This window comes from Ambystoma mexicanum, chromosome 12 (genome assembly GCF_040938575.1).
Source record: "Ambystoma mexicanum isolate Mex_15411 chromosome 12, UKY_AmexF1_1, whole genome shotgun sequence".
Classification (NCBI taxonomy): domain Eukaryota; kingdom Metazoa; phylum Chordata; class Amphibia; order Caudata; family Ambystomatidae; genus Ambystoma; species Ambystoma mexicanum.
Genome location: NC_090936.1, coordinates 475,793,999 through 475,811,363, shown reverse-complemented (window position 1 = coordinate 475,811,363; position 17,365 = coordinate 475,793,999). Strand labels below are relative to the sequence as shown.

Here is a 17,365-nt window from a genome sequence, read left to right as displayed (position 1 = left end):
AGGGGAAATTTGTTAGCCTAACAGATATTTTAAGGGCACTGGGGAGAGGACGGCTTCGAACACTCCAATATTACCGAATGAGATCAGCATTCCAGGCTAGATGGCCCCCATTTCCTGATGAGCCACTCTCACACCCATGTTTACAATTGATCACAACTCAGGGGGTCTGGGAGTCTCCAAATTATATGCATCGGTGCAGGCCCAGACCCCCACGACCAACAATGTGAAAATAAAATTGGAAACAGATTTGCAGATACCCATTCCTGATAAGTAATGGGTAAAGTATTGTTCACTCACTAAAAGGGTTTCGCTCAATGCAGGACTGCGCCAGATACAATTTAAAATTCTTAATAGACTGCACTATACGCCGGCCACAGTGGCAAGGTTTGTACCAGACTCCTCGAGCGAATGCCCTAAGTGTGGCGCCCCACAAGCAGGGTCCTTCCACATGTATTGGGACTGCCCTGAGCTGCAGCGGTTCTGGGGGGGGGTGAGTAGCTGAGTTACTGGCGGAACTCACACAAATATCCCCATTCCTGTCTCCACAAAAATACCGGTTTGGTGATATTGGGGAGTCCTCTGAGAGAACTAGAAGACTCTATAATGTTTCTTGCACAGTTGCTAAAAAAATGTATCCTCCAGGCTTGGAAAAGCCCTACACCTCCGAGCATGAACACCTTTTTACAAGAATTGACATATGTGAATGAGAATGAGGAACAATATGTACTGACTCAGCCGAGAACGAGCCGACCGAAGGACATCTGGGGCCCGTTCATTACATACTTATGTGAACTGCCGTCGGACAATGAAGACCCCATGTGAATATGTATCACCTGTGAAAATGCAAATGTGCCATTGTATGATTTTTTCTTGTTATGTTGTTGGAGCGAGTTGTGTACCTGCCACTACCTCAATAAAAAGATGTCTAAAAAAAAAAAAAACCTGCATGTCTGACTTCTCGCCTGTCTCCCGTTCTGACGTGTCCCTCCTCCTGTCCAAAGCCCACTCTACGTCTGCCCCAACTGACCCTCTCCCTTCTTATCCCTAAGATCTACCCTCTTCTTATTCCTTACTTAACTTCCTTCTTCAACACCTTCCTTTCCTCAGCTACCTTCCCCTCCGCATTTAAGCATGCCACCATCATACCTATTCTGAAGAAACCTTCTGCTGATCCCCTTCTTACCTCCAACTTCCGTCGAATCTCTCTTCTCCGATTCCTCTCTAAACTACTTGAACGCCTTGCCTATTCCCAGCTCTCAGCCTTTGTCACTAATCTTTCTCTCCTACCCCCCCTCTCAATCTGGTTTCCGACTTAACACTCTCCTGAAACTGCCCTCACTTATATCCTTAACTCCATCCTCTCCACTCGATACTCCAAGCAATCATCTGTCCTTATTCTCTTTGGCCTTTCTGCTGCTTTCGACACAGTTGATCACCCCCAACTTCTCAACACTCTCCCTTCCTTTGGTTTCAAAGGCTCTGTTCTTAACTGGGTCTCCTCTTACCTCTCCTCCCGCTCATTTGCGGTCTCCTGGGGTGGCCGTTCCTCGCCTACCCTCCCCTTGGAGTACGGCGTATCCCAAGGTTCGGTTATTGGCCCTTTCCTATTCTCTCTCTACCCCTCTCTCCTTGCCCCCGTTACGTCTTAATTCTGTATTTCTCACCATTTCTATGCTGATGACACCCAACTCTTCCTTTCTTTCTCTTCCTTCTCCTCTGACCTCCACCTTAAACTCTCTTCGTGTCTTACTGCCATTAAAAACTGGATGTCATCCCGCTTTCTTTCTCTCAATACTGACAAGACTGAAGTCTTATTCTTTCCCTCCAACACTCTTCCCCCTCCCTCTCCTCCACCTTTCATTCACTTTCCCCCCCTCTAATCTTCCTATCTCTGCCCACGCTCGCAATCTAGGCAGTCACTTTGACTCCTCCCTCTCCTTTTCTCAACATATTTCTCTTACCTCTCACGCCTGTCGCTACCACCTCTTCAATATTCGCAAAGTCCGCTCCTCTCTCACCTTCCATGCTACTAAACTTAATCTCCTCCCTTATCTTCTCTCGCCTCTTCTATTGCTCCTCTTTACTCTTTGGACTACTTGCTTCTCATCTTGCCCCCCTCAAATCTATCTACCACTCAGCCGTCCATACCCTCTGTCTCCATGCCCCTCACGACTCCATCTCTTCTTCGCTTTCCTTACTTGGCTGGCTTCCCTTTCACTCCCAAGTTAAATTTCATTTCCTCTGTCTAGTCTTTAAATCTCTCCATGATCTTCCTCCCCCTTATCTCTCCTCTCTTTCTAGACTCCTTCCTGCTCCCTTCGTTCAGCTGACCACTTCCTTCTCACCGTCCCTCCTTCCCCATGTGCTTCCTCCCGTTTCTGCTCCTTTCAGCTCCTAGCTCCCCTGCACTGGAACTCCTTACCTCTCTCAATCCACTCTATACCTACCTTTTCCTCCTTCCGCACTTCCCTGAAATCTCTCCTTTTCCATTCCCCGCCATGAAACCTTCCCCACCTCCCATTAGCTCTCCTTCCCTCGAATCTACCCTATGATCCTCTCTCTACCCGCTCCCTTCCCCTTCCTCATTTTCAAATACTAGTTTGGTTGTAGAGGTGCACTCATTTAAATGGTGAAGTAGCCAAGTATACAGTCTTTATGAAAAGTAGAAGATTATTCTGCGGTGCGCCTTGTTTGGTCTGTGCAAACCAGTAATTTTAGAACAGAAATAAATGGCATCTCTAAGGAATCGGGACACAAAACAAGGTCACAGCAACAACTCAAAAAGTTGTACCGTAGTTCAAGAAAGTTTCCACATTCAATTCAATTTTAAGTATTTTTTAAAGAAAATGTATTCACAAATTAAAAATATATATGATACAATCTCAATTTGAGGGTTTTATACATATTAAAAATATGCAATTTAACTAAATTTCAAACAAACAGATAACTTAAGGTGATATCTTCTCACAAGTATTTCTTTCAATATAACACATGACAAAGTACAATGTTTTCCATTGCAATTTCACAAACCAATTTCTAATATTGTTAAACAATATCCTGTTATTTAGACAGGAATTTGTTTCTTAAACAGGTCTTAAGTTTGTCTTCCTATCTTCTACTACGAATTTCGGGCTTCTGCCCTTCTTCAGGTATTGATCAGGATATTCTTTCTGTAACATTAAATAAGAATAGTATGCATCATTAGTTCCATTGGACTAATGTTCAATATTTCTTCAAATAAAACATTAAAGATTTAATATTTGGGTTAATCTGAACTAACCTGTATTCGAACTCCTATATGGACAAGTTGTTTCTTAGAAGTCAACTCGAGTAATGGTTCTAAAAGTAAGAATGAATATTCCTCTTAGATTCCAAGATCAGTTTATAATCAACTTGTCTCATTTTAACCAAAATTGTACCTCCCCAAGTTCCCGCATGCTACGGGACCAGTTGCTTATAAGGCCCTTGGTCCCGCTTGCATACCAGAACTAAACAGGACAGACAAACGACTCTCTCAAATAACATTATTGACTTACCCCCTCAGTGGATGTGTTTTGTGTCTTCCGATGAATACTGGCTAAATACGAATTTATGATGACATTCGTCCGGTGGGATTCTAATGATTGAAATATATAAAACAGACTAAAGTCAGCACTCGGTCTGGGAATAAATTCAGATTCATTTTAAGGCCACCGAGTTTAATACTGCGTACCTCTCGCGAGTCCTTTCGCTGTCCCAAGTTCCTGGAGGTTGGGAGATTATTGTACATGACTCCACTTCTCACAAATAATTGACACCGAAGCAGCTATATAGGCGTTGAAATATAATGCAGTCTGTGACGCTTCCTGCAGGGAATATATAAGGTCACGTGTCACAAATGCGTGAACCCGTTATAGATTTGCACTATTATTTTCCTTACAGGTGCCCCTTACCTCAAACTGCGTCTGTATGCGTTGCAATTCTTTTCTCCAAATCGTGGGATTTCTTACGCGGCTTTCACTATAGTTACAGCTTTACAGTTCGAGCTGGTGGCATGCTGCAAAAAAGCAGAGTTCTCTGTCTCAAAGAGATGAATCTAAACGCTTATGGTAATCTGAATCTAACCGCGAATCACTTACTTAATCTTGTATACGAAGACGTTCAGACTGTCCTCCGCGGCTCTCGGCTACGCTGTGCAGTGTGTTAGTGAGCCGTTGCTAAGCAATGGCATTCACTGTGTCTTCTAATATAAACTAGAGGACTACAATCTCTTACGTTGGAAGCCATCTTGGTAGAAAAAATTGTGTAAATGAGTTCCTTCATTTGCTCACATGTTTAATTAAGAACAAAGTTTTGAATTATATAATTTTAGCGTTCCTCATGCTTATTAATAAGCAATAAATGGGATATGTTTGAAATGCCATTTGCCACGATAGTTTGTCATGTTTTTTGGTAATTTTCTTTTTTATATTTTACACAAGTTTACGTGATCTAACTAGTGATTCAGATCTAATTAATGCAATTAGATGCATTGGATATTATGTCCGTAACAGACATTATCTCGCCTGCCGAAGTGCACATTTATTGTCATTTCTGCCATGTAAATGCAGTTACTCAGTACATTAGAGCTCTAGCAGTGATTGTATCCATTCTCATGCAATGGTATCTGTCTATATTTTGGCCTGCCTTTAATGTATCAATCGTTTAACCTGTTTGTTTTATGCATCTACAAGGTGGACTTGGTCATTTAAGTTTAATCATGGAAAATTAACCAACGAACCAATGTGCACATGGTACAGTCATAGATAATGTAAATCCCAATCCAAATTCATACCCCTTGGGTGCATGGAGTCTAGTTTATCAATCCAGAATGTTTCTCTCTGTTGCAGTAACTTTTGAAGATTACCACTGCGTCTCGGTAGTTGTACACGTTCAAGAATGATAAACAGTAATTGGGCCACTGTGCGTTTAAACTAATTGAAATGTTGAGCTACTGGGGATTTAATGGATTCTAACCGTACCTTTGCTTTGCTTTCCTGCCTGTGAGGCAGACATAGTATAACCCACAAGGGCATTTAATGCCGTAAATGACATTCTTTGAATCACAAGTAGAGTGCGTCTTAAAGGGATTTTGTTCCCCTTATGTGGATGGTTGATGAAGTTGCCCTTGATAACATTGTTGCAGCATTTACAGTTATAGCATGGGAGAGTCCCCTAGTGTGCTGTCAATTGAATCCTCTTATGGCTGAAGTTTGATTTGATCAGATGATCACGTAGTGACCTACTCTTATTGTATGCAAATAAGGGTGGTGTCTGGAAGAGATTTGCCAATTTGGGGTCCAATGATAAAGTTTCCCAATTCTTTTTCACAATTTTCTTAATCTGGCGGCTCTGTTGAGAATATATAGTTACATACACCAGATTGTTAACTTTCTTTTTAACTTTCGGTTGTAGTGCATCCAGTCTCGTAACATTTTTTATTTTCTCAAGGGGGAGTCAATAATGTTATTTGAGAGAATAGTTTGTCCGTCCCGTTTAGTTCTGGTACGCAAGTGGGACCAAGCGCCTTATAAGCAACTGGTCCCGTAGTATGCCGGAACTTGGGGAAATACAATTTTGGTTTTAATGAGACAAGTGGATTATAAACTGATCTTGGAATCTAAGAGGCATATTCATTCTTACTTTTAGAACCATTACTCGAGTTGACTTCTAAGAAACAACTGGTCCATATAGGAGTTTGAATCCAGGTTAGTTCACATTATCCCAAATATTAAATCTTTAATGTTTTATTTGAAGAAATATTGAACATTAGTCCTATGGAACTAATGATACATACCATTCCTATTTAATGTTACAGAAAGAATATCCTGATCAACACCTGAAGAAGGGCAGAAGTCCGAAATGCATAGTAGAAGATAGGAAGACTAACTTAAGACCTGTTCAGGAAACAAATATCAGGACACTGTTTAACAATATTAGAAATTTGTTTGTGAAATTACAATGGAAAACTTTGTTGTACTTTATGTCATGTATTATGTTGAAAGAAATACTTGTGAGAAGATACTTGTGAGAAGATATCACCTTAAGTTATCTGTTTGTTTGAAATTTAGAAGAATTGCATATTTTGAATATGTATAAAACCCTCAAATTGAGATTGTCTCATATATATTTTTAATTTGTGAATACATTTCTTTAAAAAAATACTTAAAATTGAATTGAATGTGGAAATTTTCTTGAACTACGGTATAACTTTGAGTTGTTGTTGCTGTGCCCTTGTTTTGTGTCCCGATTCCTTCAAGATACCATTTTTCCTCCCTCAGTTTCACCCTTATGCCCCTTCTGTTTTCCTCCTCCTCTGTCCCTTCCTCCTTCCCTTCCTCACTCCTTCCCTCTTCCCTCACAGATTAATTGCTCTACTTACTGTTTTATTGGTTTGATTCAGAATTTCAATTGCTTCTACTGTTATAATGTTCTATGTATTCTGTTGTTATAATGTAAAGCGCTTTGGATTAAAGCGTTATATAAACACAATACAAATACAATTATAGGATCCTCATAAGAAGAAGAGGAACACTGTCTCTTCCAAGGGAGTCTCCATTTTACCCCGCCAGCCATCTCCCCCCATGTGATCCTCCTTTGTGATTACGTCCAGAGTCAGGAGCAGGTAGCGGCTGCCCTCATGTGCGGAGACTTTAGGCTGGGGTTCAGTGATGACTCCATAGGATTCATCACAGGGCCTAAAGGCAATCGCCTTATCTGTCTTACTGATTTCGAGGTCTTCTAGGCGCCTCTTAACCTGGGGCCCCACAATAAGAACAACAAGGATTGGTGCCTTTTAACAGCCTAGGTCTTACCAGATCCTCCTGCTCGCACAATCTTGTATTCCTTGCCCTTATGTTCTGTTCTTTCCCTTTCTTCTACGCACCTCCCCTCAGTTTCCTCCAACTCTCCCAGTGCTCGGCCCTATATCTACCTATACTCACCACCTCTCCTCTTTTACTCTCCCCGCCGATCACTCTGATACTCTCTAACTATTCAACAATCTTCTCTTACTGCATTCTACCCACAGTCTCCCACGGTCAGCCTCCCTCCACCAAACTCACTCACACCCTTTCTCTATCACCTTAAGTCATACTCGCTCACCTTACACGCACCCTCGGGTACCACTTCCTCTCACCAACCAATACCTCACCTTGCACACACTTACTGAAATCTTCTACCATGCTCCACTGCACTGTCCTTCCTCTGCCTGGTCTCTCGAAGAAAAAAAAAGAAAAAAAAAAGAAAAACGGGCTTGACCTCCCTGCCATTCTTTATCCTCTCCCTTACAGCTGGTTCCCCGGGCAAATTGATGACATCCTCTGCGCCAGGGGCTGTGTTACAGACCGAAAAAATAAAGCTGCTTGTAATTTCCACCCCCTTTTGGAACGTGGGTCCACCAGCATTCTGCAATGGCCGCCCATTGAAATCAAACTCCTTTTGAAAGTTTCTTTTTGGGGTTGTAAGGAGAGTCTCGATTGCCGATCTATTCCAAACGACATTCCGCCACATCTCTATTCGTTGCTGCCACTCTTACTGGTGAGCTGGCTGACCAGGTCACCGCCGCAAAGCATCATGGCATCAGTGGTCCTTTAGGACAAGAGAAAGAACACGGAACAGCATGTTGTACAGCAAGTATGGGGCAATCAAAAGTGGTACTTTGTTCTTTTAAACAGTCACCTGTAGACAAGACAGAGACTGGGCCCTCCCCAGTCCCCCACTCCACCTCTGAGGCAGGACTAGCCCAGGCAAATACCCTGGTAGGACGTCTTCTCCAGGATGAGATGGGTCCACTTCCTCGCTTGAAAGGGGAAGGTCCCGGACCTTGTCACGCTATTCTGAATTTGATCTTTTTTTAAATATGGATGGTTCTGCTTTGCTAAGAAATGTTTAAACATGAATATTGCAAATGAAATATGTGAGCAAATGCGTGTGCTGGCACAAATGAAAAAAGGAGTTTGATACAGCGACCTCCTGGATTTGTTCTGGTTTGCTACTTTAAGCACTTTCTCAATACCTAACTTGTTGAACGGTTGATAAGGAAGATTTGGAATTTGAAGAATACATCTGTACTTTACAGTTTTACAGCAACACTTACCCCTTGTAGGCTGCTGGATTCAGGAACACAGTTGCTTTCTGTACATGGACATTTGGAGGGATGAGCTGATTTCCAAAGACCTAAAGAAGTAACATAACTATATCAGATTACTAGCAATTGTACAAGGTTGTTGGTATCGTCTGAGGAATAAACAGATTGTTGCATTAGGGTTACTTGTAGCTTGAACAGGCTCTATCCGATTGTGGCAAGTAATCTCTAATACCGGCTGAGAGCTTGGTGGCTAATTGTGGTGTGCTTCGTCAGAACTGCATTGGCTAACATAAGAGCCTCCGTCAATAGTCACGACTGGCACAACAGAGTGGTGACAGCCAGAAATCCCATGAGGAAATTACGCCAGATGCAGGGAGAATACAATTAGTTTAGTGTGAACCAGAGGTAGTTTGCTTTAACTAGACCTATAATGCACTCCCAATATTGCCATGGTTTCAGTCGTTCTGCAATAACCAGTGCTCAGTTAGTCCGGTACTGGTTGATGGATTTTGAAATGTGTGTTATCTAAATTCGATGGACTCTTTACTGGGTAGTTTAATTAATGGCGAATTGATGATTCTCACTCTTCTACAGGATTCAGTAGAATGTAGAGAAGCCGAAAAGAAAAACTGCTCAGGTGTTATTACGGTTACCAGCTACAACTATTCAAAACACGATAATCATGCGAGAAGTTTTGCAGCCCATGTTCTCAGCTACAACCTTACAACAGCCAAACCAAGAATGTAGGCTTGGTGCATATGCAACAATATACAACGTCAAAGAGCCTCGTGGGTAAGGTCACAGGTTACACGTGTGAAACGAACTAAGCCAGAGTCTAGCCTCACATTGCAGATACTAGGCTGCAACCATAGAACACAATGACACCTAGCGTACAAACTATGAATTAGGGAACCATACAATGCAAATTTAGCAAGGGAGTAATTGTGGTCAGTATCAAATGAAACAACACAACGAAGTCCAGAGGAAAGGCACATAATGGATACGACTGGAAACAAATATACAACTCTAATGACATGGGAACGTTGTAGAAAACAATGAAATGCAAAATGTGGATTCACACTGCAATTCACACAATGTAAAGGCAGTTTGGGCCACTTTCACTAAGGAAGAGAGTAGTTCTCATTTATGCAACGAGGCAATTCAACAGAACACATTAAGCTCACAATGACTCCATAGCATCAAGAAAGGCTGATGTCTGGCCACTGCTGATCCAAAGACATACTGATGTCATTACAGCATTTCATGCAAAACGGTTCATGATTGTCATTGCATACAGAAGTACATACATCTAGCATATCCCTCCCTGTCTGCCCTTGTTATAGCACATCCACGTTGGCCTTTCATGCAGTCCAGTCAACAAAGCCTGTAGGTAGTGCAGGATATCTCACTATAGATGGGTATGTAGAAGTACAATTGGACGCTCTACTCACCAGTAAGGCACCACACGTTCTCACATCACAAAACACTGATCAGTCAATCTCATTGCCCAAAATGTTACCAAGCAGGTATGGTTCTGGGAGACTGCGATTACCACTATATCCCCCTCCTTATTCCCTTTTTGTGTTCCTCGCCTTCATACATGGCCTTTGTTTTGACATTTTTTAAAAGGCAGCTTGGCACCCTCATATTATCCTCCTGGTTTTCCAAGAGGGGCGTGAAAAAACATTCTGCTGAAGAAGCCTCTAACACTTCAAGGGAACGCTTGAGCATGCCGCAAGCCCATCACACAGCCAAGTGCCAATTCTACTACTATGAAGTCACTGTACTAGAAACTGGGCTCATAGAAAATACTCAGCATCAAGGGCAGACCCTTTATTTCCGCTCAACATTTGTTTGACCCACTACCAATGAGAACAGGCAAACCTACTACCAAAAGTATATACACCCTCCCCCTTCAATTCTTTTCTCTTCCTGTTTCTCTTATTCTCTCACCGTTTCCCCCCACCCCCGTACACCTCAACACTTCCTTCTCAGCATAGAGCAGGGTATGGTTCACATCGGGTGGGAGCGCAATTTGCTACTCACCATACAAGCCTCCGCACTGCAAGAAAAATATGGTGCGGATGGGCGTAGTATAACATTTTTCTCAACGTAATGTTGCAAAGTAGTATAGCAAAAAGGCTACTGTATGCAAATGATGTGAGCAAGGCACTGCTTGGAAGGTTGAAACCACGAGCACTGGAGGATACGTGGACAATAAATCTATTCAGAACCGCAACACTTAAAAATAAAAAATAAAATAAAAAATGGGATTTTCATTGTATTTCTTACCTGAGCTTCTTGGCATGCTGCCCTCCGCAACATGTTATCACTGAAATGAAAAAGGAAAAGACTCATGGAATTTTAGGATAGTTAGTTGGTTTCACATCATTTCATACACTAGAAAAAAATAATCTGCAACAAATGGGTAGCAGGGAAACCAAAGTGCCATCTTGCTTATTGGGTTGCTTTCTGTGCCAATTAGGGACGAAGTGGTGAGAGCTTGTCCCTTCTAGCTCCCGATAGCAATGTGCCTGCTTGCAAGGTCTGCATACATACTTCATTCACAGGTTTGAAGTGATGTGGGTCCACAGACCTGAGGATGATATAAGCAGAGCCAATGACAGGAATCGCAATTAGGATTAGCTAAGGAGGATTACAAGGTGCTCCTGTGTCTCCAGCATTAACCAGTGACCAGGTGCTAGAACACAGAATTCCACAAATCTGACTTCCACATAACATGCAAAAAGATAATTTTGTCCAATTATTTAGGACGTCTGATGCTTTCAATGTCATACAGCTGTGTCCTAAAGTTTATTTATAGATTGCCCCAAATGCACAAAATTAAAATTCACATAGGTGTGCTTGTTCTAACTAGCTCCTGGTAGCTGTTGCGAGTCCAGCTAAACCGGCTCTCCTAGGCTACACGCAGGAGCTAAATAGCTCCCGCCTCCACTCAATTTCAAGCCCTGATTTGGACGAATAGCATTTATTTTTTGTGGTGCTTAGAAATTACAAACACATGGAAGGAGCATTACTATAAATAGCACTTTATTTTAAATTTGGCATGATGCTTTACACCATTAGAGCAAACTTCTTACTACAATGTTTTGCAGAGGGGGCTAAAGAGTGCCTTCTGTTATGCTCACCTGGTCTATGCAGAGGCGTTGGGGCATGGTTGCAGCACTCCCTGAACTTAAATCACCCCCTGCAGGCCTCTCCCTCAGTAGAAATGCTGTGAGCGGTGGTACATGGTGATACTGCTCCTGTGAATTATGGAAGATAAGCTCTCCGTCCTGCTACTTCTGGCAGGGGCGCGTCAAATGGGATCTAGTTCCTTCACTGATCTCTGACAAGGATTATTCCAGTCCAGCTGCGATTATGCTTATCCTTAAGTCTTTCTTGAGCTCTTGTGATGCCGTCTTTATATGTTGCGCCTATTTATGCCCGCAATAATGTCTCTCATCTGTTTTCTTAGATGGAAATGCGGCCTCAATGCAGATGTGAGACGCAAGACGCAGCCGGATGGAAGATGGATGCTACCGCAATGTTCGACAGCAGGTAAGTGATGGTTTAAGGACCAGCGCGAAGTATGGCGATTAGCAACCTTAAACTGACTGTTTTTTCGATGTCTAACCTTGTCTTCTGTTTTTCCTTGCAGGCGCTGCTGTCGAAGATGGAGCGTGTCGTGCTACGGTGCCAAGATGAAGATTTCGGCTTTCCGGAAAGTGTAAAGATGAATACTTGGTTCGCCGGAGAGATGTACAGGTAAGAACAGCTTCCCGCAGTTGGTAAGTATGCTGGAAGGAAGCAGGATATCCAGGAAGAGGATCTTCAAAAGGTAAGTCTGACCTCAGGCGACGCTGTGCGTTACGCTGCTTGCAAGTGCAAAATAACACGAAGCGTCCGTCTGGAGGATCGGGCAGCTTATATAGCTGAGATCGTGGGCACGCCCATTAGGGCCGGCTTACCAGCCACACCCTGCCACTCAGAGAGTGAACACATGCGAAGGCAATCCATTAGCAGTCACACCCAAGAATGCACTTGGGGCTGCTTAACGGATGGAATGTTCAAGGTTAATGCATCCTGCTTAAGGGATGGAATGTTCAAGGTTAATGCATCGGAAGTGCTAAGTCCATAATAAAGCTTTTTGGTGTTAAATGGATGTTCTTGTTTACTTTTATTCATGAGCCTGGCGCCAAAGGCGCCAGGACAGTGTACACCCAGGTCTCCTGTGCATGCGAGCCCTGCATGCCTATGCCCCTGACTTCATGACCATGACACTTCCCATACACCTCCTATTCTGAAGCTCTCCAGTGTTTAGTTGCAAACTGATGGCAATGCCAGGTGAGTAACTTTTGTGTGTCCTTGCACTGTACCAAGTACAAAGGACCGGGATCAACAAATGAGTGGAGGAAAAGCTCTGATCGTGTTTTCATGTGTCCAGCCATCCCTCTGGGTCCTCCGGCTTGACATGTAGAACATGGTTCAGTTGGTATGACTTGGGTGTTTTAATCCCTATCAAAAACAGGGAAGCTGGGAATAGGAATACACCTTTCCAGCGTGTGCTACATCAACCAAAATATATGGTGTATTCATATGAAGAATATTTTAATAACTGTCGTCTTGATCCATCTCAAATTCTCATTGTAAGCAACAAGGAGTTAATAAGTGCCCAGAAAAATCTACAAAGTCTAGAAATTCTGTTAAAACATATATTGATGCTCTTTATGCTACCTTGTAACATTCTACTACTTCAAAAACGTCTACACGCACGTTTCAACACTTGACAATTATTGTTGGGTCTTCGTCAGGTCATTTATCCCTCCTGTTCTTTGGAATTCATTTCCTAACTTGTTCAAAACATTTAATGTGTCACAATTGTTGCTTTCCAATATACAAGTTTAAATTATTTTTTATCAAAAATCTGTTATTTTAAAATGTTTAAAGTGCAAGTACTACCTGTTCAATCTTCTCAATTACTTCATAAACAATTTAGGGTAATTAATTTAACGACTGTAGGCTGTGGTCTTTCGTTCTCCACTTCACAAATAAATGAAGTAATGTAAACTTATATTAGACAGCAACAAGTTAGGAAATTAATTCCCCAAGAACAACAGGAGGGATCTACGCCCTGACGAAAACCCAACAAATATTGTCAAGAATTGGGACATCCTTATAGACGTTTCTGCTGTAGCAGGATGAGGACCAACCAGTATGAATAGCATCAATAAAGATTTTAACCGATGTTGAGTTTTTAGACTTTGGTGTGGGGGGGGGGTTGGAACTTAATTCTTTGTTTAGGAACAACACTCACTCTTTTCTTTAAAGATCTACTGTATCCCCCTGTTTTTTTGAATAATACGTCTACGCATTAAATCCATGTATGTTGTTGCTCACAATGAAAATTGAGGAGATGGATCAAGATGAAATGTATTAAAAGAATATTCTTTATATGAATTCACCATATTTTTTTGGTTGGGTGTTTCTAGGGCTGGCTGGAGCTGCCACACAGAGCTAATGAAGATACATGCAAGAAGGTTTCAGGTGTCAGTCTGCTGCTCGATTATCCTTAACCAGTGCATCCTGCCCAAAATGGTGCTACAGCAGTAGGCGTTTTGTAACAGCCACTCGAGCATTTAAAAGGCCACGTTTTGATTCCAAGATGTGGGGTAGATGGATGTGCTGTCCTATTTTGTGGAGCATTAAATTGTGCATGTATTTTTTCATCACTACTCTTGTGTTTGCTCACATAATATTGGTAATGGTCATAGAAACAAAAAAACGGGTAAACTGTGTTGAATGCAAGCCTTTTTCATAGGTCAATTAGTTTTGATTCCGAGCAAAAAGAAGAAAAAAATAAAATAAAACACTACACCCCAGGCCTTTCATGTTGTGTGCATAGCCAGCCCTGCCATTTCCTCTCAGCCACTGCTACTTCCCAGAGTTGGGGACCGTGGGAGTGGCGAGAACCTCTGTGCCCAACATGCACCGTAGCATGCAGACTCCGTTTCAGAATAAATACAAATTGTATTTTGAAATGCAGCCAGGGGCTCAATTTAATTTCCAAATCCCTTATAGAATCTTCAGAAACTAATAAATTCATCCAGCGTGCTCCATCCGTAAACTGTGCTGCATAGTCTTTCATATGTCAGCAGGTGTGTACATTTCCAAACACCACCAACAAGCGGTGCGTCCCTCTTCACATCCAATCTCCATCCTATGTGTAGTCCTAGTATAATAGTTTTGGTTGATAGATGTTGCTAAAGCACCAGCTAGGAGCCCAAACTACAAATTAAAAGAGGGGTTGATGAGTGGTGTCAAGCGTAAGGATTAAAGACCTGATCCCAACCCCACAAGCATCTTCTTATGGCCCGCCACAAATTGTGCTCTGACAGAAGATTGCAAAGACAAGGCTCCTTGGATGCAGTGGCTTCAGTTTCTGTAACATGAGAACAAGGCAAAGTCACCAGCAGCTGATTACATGCAGATATTTTGGGAACACTAGTGAACTAAAAGGATGGGTATTAAAGCAAGCTAAATATGCTGTGATGAGCGAAAATGTTACTGAATAAAATAATAAAGGATATGAAAAGCTCACTTTTTTCTGTAAATAACTTGAAAGACTTGGTACCATTTATAAACAACAGGTAATTAATTATTCGGTCTTTAAAACTGCACAAACATGCTCTAGAAAACATTAACGCTGCCTGAAATGTAGTAGTATACAGGAAGTCATGCATGAAACCTGTCCAATATCTAAACAAAACCCATTCACAATGTTTACTGAACCATCAGCCCATATTTCTTCAGGGACCTGCTGGAACGTCACTGTGCAGTGCAAGTTCACACCTTTGTTACAAAAAAGTGCCTAATACGATTACTGTGCAAAAAAAAAAAAGCTAAAAACTAACACCACAAAGCTGCAGTCTGGGATGTCCAAGCCCTTCAACATTTTAAGCTGGTTTAATTTCTACTACAGGCATCTAATATACCAAATAATGTTTCTCAGGGTGATAATGCCAACTGTATCGGCACTGCTTATTGATGAGCGGCAAATATCTGCTGTGCATCCATTCTTTTTAGAGTGTGAATTATTTTTGATGGGAACATCCAGGGTTCGCTGCAGTGAAACGATTCAGTGTGCTGTTGGTGAACTAACATCTAATTCACTGGAATATTAATGTATTCAGCAGCAGAACTGGTGCTAGTGTCCATGTTGATTTTCGCCACACTTTCCAGACTGCTCGTTCTCTCGGCCAGTATTCTAACATCTTGTTGCAGCAGGGAGACTTCTATGCCTACTGCGTCTATTTTAGCCTCCAGGGAAGTCGCAGGTCCGCCATCGCCGTTCCCCACGAGTCTCTCAGCTCTGTTATAGCCGCTAGTATCTGGTGGTTTTCAGCCGCTGAGGTGCTGGTGCTGTCACGCCGCTGTGCGTTGTCGCCGCAGGAGACTGCTGTGTCTTGGCAAATGCTTCCATCGTGGATTGTTTATTTCTGCTCTGGCTAACTGTTCCTCTCCCTGCTATCTTGCAATTTCTGTTGTGTGTCTGAAGTTACTTGTACTGTGGCGTATCAATCCTGCCTCTTTGTCGTGGTGTAACCCCAGTGTGTCACTCCAGGCCCAGGGAAGTTTTCCCTGAGGAGCCCCTGTATAGGTTCGTGTTTGTAAAGCTGTGTCTTCAGGTGGGCTGTGTCCTCCCACGTTCCTAGTTATCTTCCTGCTTGTTGGAGACTATTTCGTACCACCAGCATGACCACCGATGTCTCGGGCTCCTTGTATACCTCACGCCACTGCTTATTTCCGTTACAGTCCCCTCTGTATCATACCGGCTTGGCTACCACTCCAGGACCCTCAAGTGGGTCGCGTCTTCTCACGTATCTCCTCTGGCTGCTGCAGTCGGCTCCCCTCTGCTTATTTCCTTGGATCGCTGGATACTCCTTTTTTTGCGCTGCCAGTAAATATGGTCAATGCTGCCTGTGCGCTTCAATGCCTGCCACCGGTCTTATTATCATCAAACATCCAGGAGGCGCCAGCACACAGGCTGCTCCTGCTACATGGATTGCAGTACACCCGAATATCCTTTTAAACTGGCAGTGCTTGGGTGTACTACTCGTCTCCTCACGCAGGTCCTGGGTGCTTTCCCTGCTCTCAGTGATAATTTAGTTCCTGAGCCCTCTTGCAACTGAGAGCAGGCATCCGGCGCACTCCAGGTGCTAAAGTTTCACAACTTCTCATAAGGACTCAGCACCCAACAAACCTTGCAATAGGGCTGCATGTGGGTTAAAGTTATGTGCTCCACTGCGCACCAAGGATGTTCTTTATTTTATTCCGTGCGGTTTGCCATCTTCCTGTAGTTATACTCAGCTCACCTCCAGCACCTATTCGCCTCACCCTCGCGGGTGTTTCAGAGTCCTGTACAACGTTCCCCAGTCAGCTGGGGGCTCCGCTTCAATTGTACATCAGCCGCTCGCGGCCGGCATAACAAAGCAGCCCACGGCGCTTCCTGCAATTCGTGCCTGTAATGATGTCCTTCCCGAGCGGCAGGGAGCTGCGTAGGCATCGCCGTCTGTTTACATTACAGTGCAACTGTATCTAATATTTCGTTCCGCTCCTCCGCTCTAGCTCCGGAGCACTGCATTCTTATATCCATATGACAGTAGCAAGTCCAAAGGCGAGGCGTAGCCTATACTGCAGCGGCTCACCGCTCCTGCTCTGCCCTGCAGCTCAGCTTTCCTCAGTCTCCTCCGAGGCTGCGGGCACAGTCCCTTTGTTGTCCACCATGTTGGCGACAACGTCGCAACACGACCGCTCGATTTGCTGTCTAATTTCCTCCGATTGCCGGGCTCAATGCACTCTCCATGGAAGATTACGGCAGTGCGTTATTTCCAACGCTCACTCCTTCATTTCTGGAGCCCCCGGGACATTTTTGAAGTGTGGTTTCAAGGATCATTTTTGGATCGGCTGGAGCAGTGCACAGAGACACGTCCTAGTCCATGGCTAGTTAGCCACGCCCCCCATATTCAGCAGCAGAACTATTGGTAAATCCCATGGCTTCTATTCAAATTTCCTCTGAAATGTGTTATGTAAAATGCACGAATTCTGCCCACCCCACCTGGAAGCTCAACCCTCAAACCCAAATGGCCTTGAAAAAGACTTAGGTTGAAACGCGCATCGGCTGTGTAACATATCATCATGTTATGAATATTACCTTTACATCCAATGATGTTTTTCATTGGTGCTGACTACAACAAG

The 17,365-nt window shown here is 43.1% G+C and overlaps 1 protein-coding gene and 1 long non-coding RNA gene across 2 annotated transcripts in view; both read right to left on the bottom strand.

Annotated features, from left to right (window-relative positions):
* The window catches only part of AGK (acylglycerol kinase), a 560,713-nt gene that overhangs the window by 505,377 nt on the left and 37,971 nt on the right, over positions 1–17,365 (bottom strand). The window contains exons 2-3 of the mRNA XM_069628747.1: positions 10,400–10,439; positions 8,117–8,196 (exon numbers count right to left, since the gene is read on the bottom strand). Of these exons, the coding sequence (XP_069484848.1) occupies positions 8,117–8,196; positions 10,400–10,439 (120 nt within the window). The remainder of the gene's footprint in view (positions 1–8,116; positions 8,197–10,399; positions 10,440–17,365) is intronic.
* Positions 3,281–4,318, bottom strand: LOC138512979 (uncharacterized). Its single transcript, XR_011281647.1, has 3 exons — positions 3,713–4,318; positions 3,537–3,616; positions 3,281–3,339 (listed from the first exon to the last, which is right to left on the bottom strand). It is a non-coding gene; the product is annotated as an uncharacterized lncRNA (long non-coding RNA).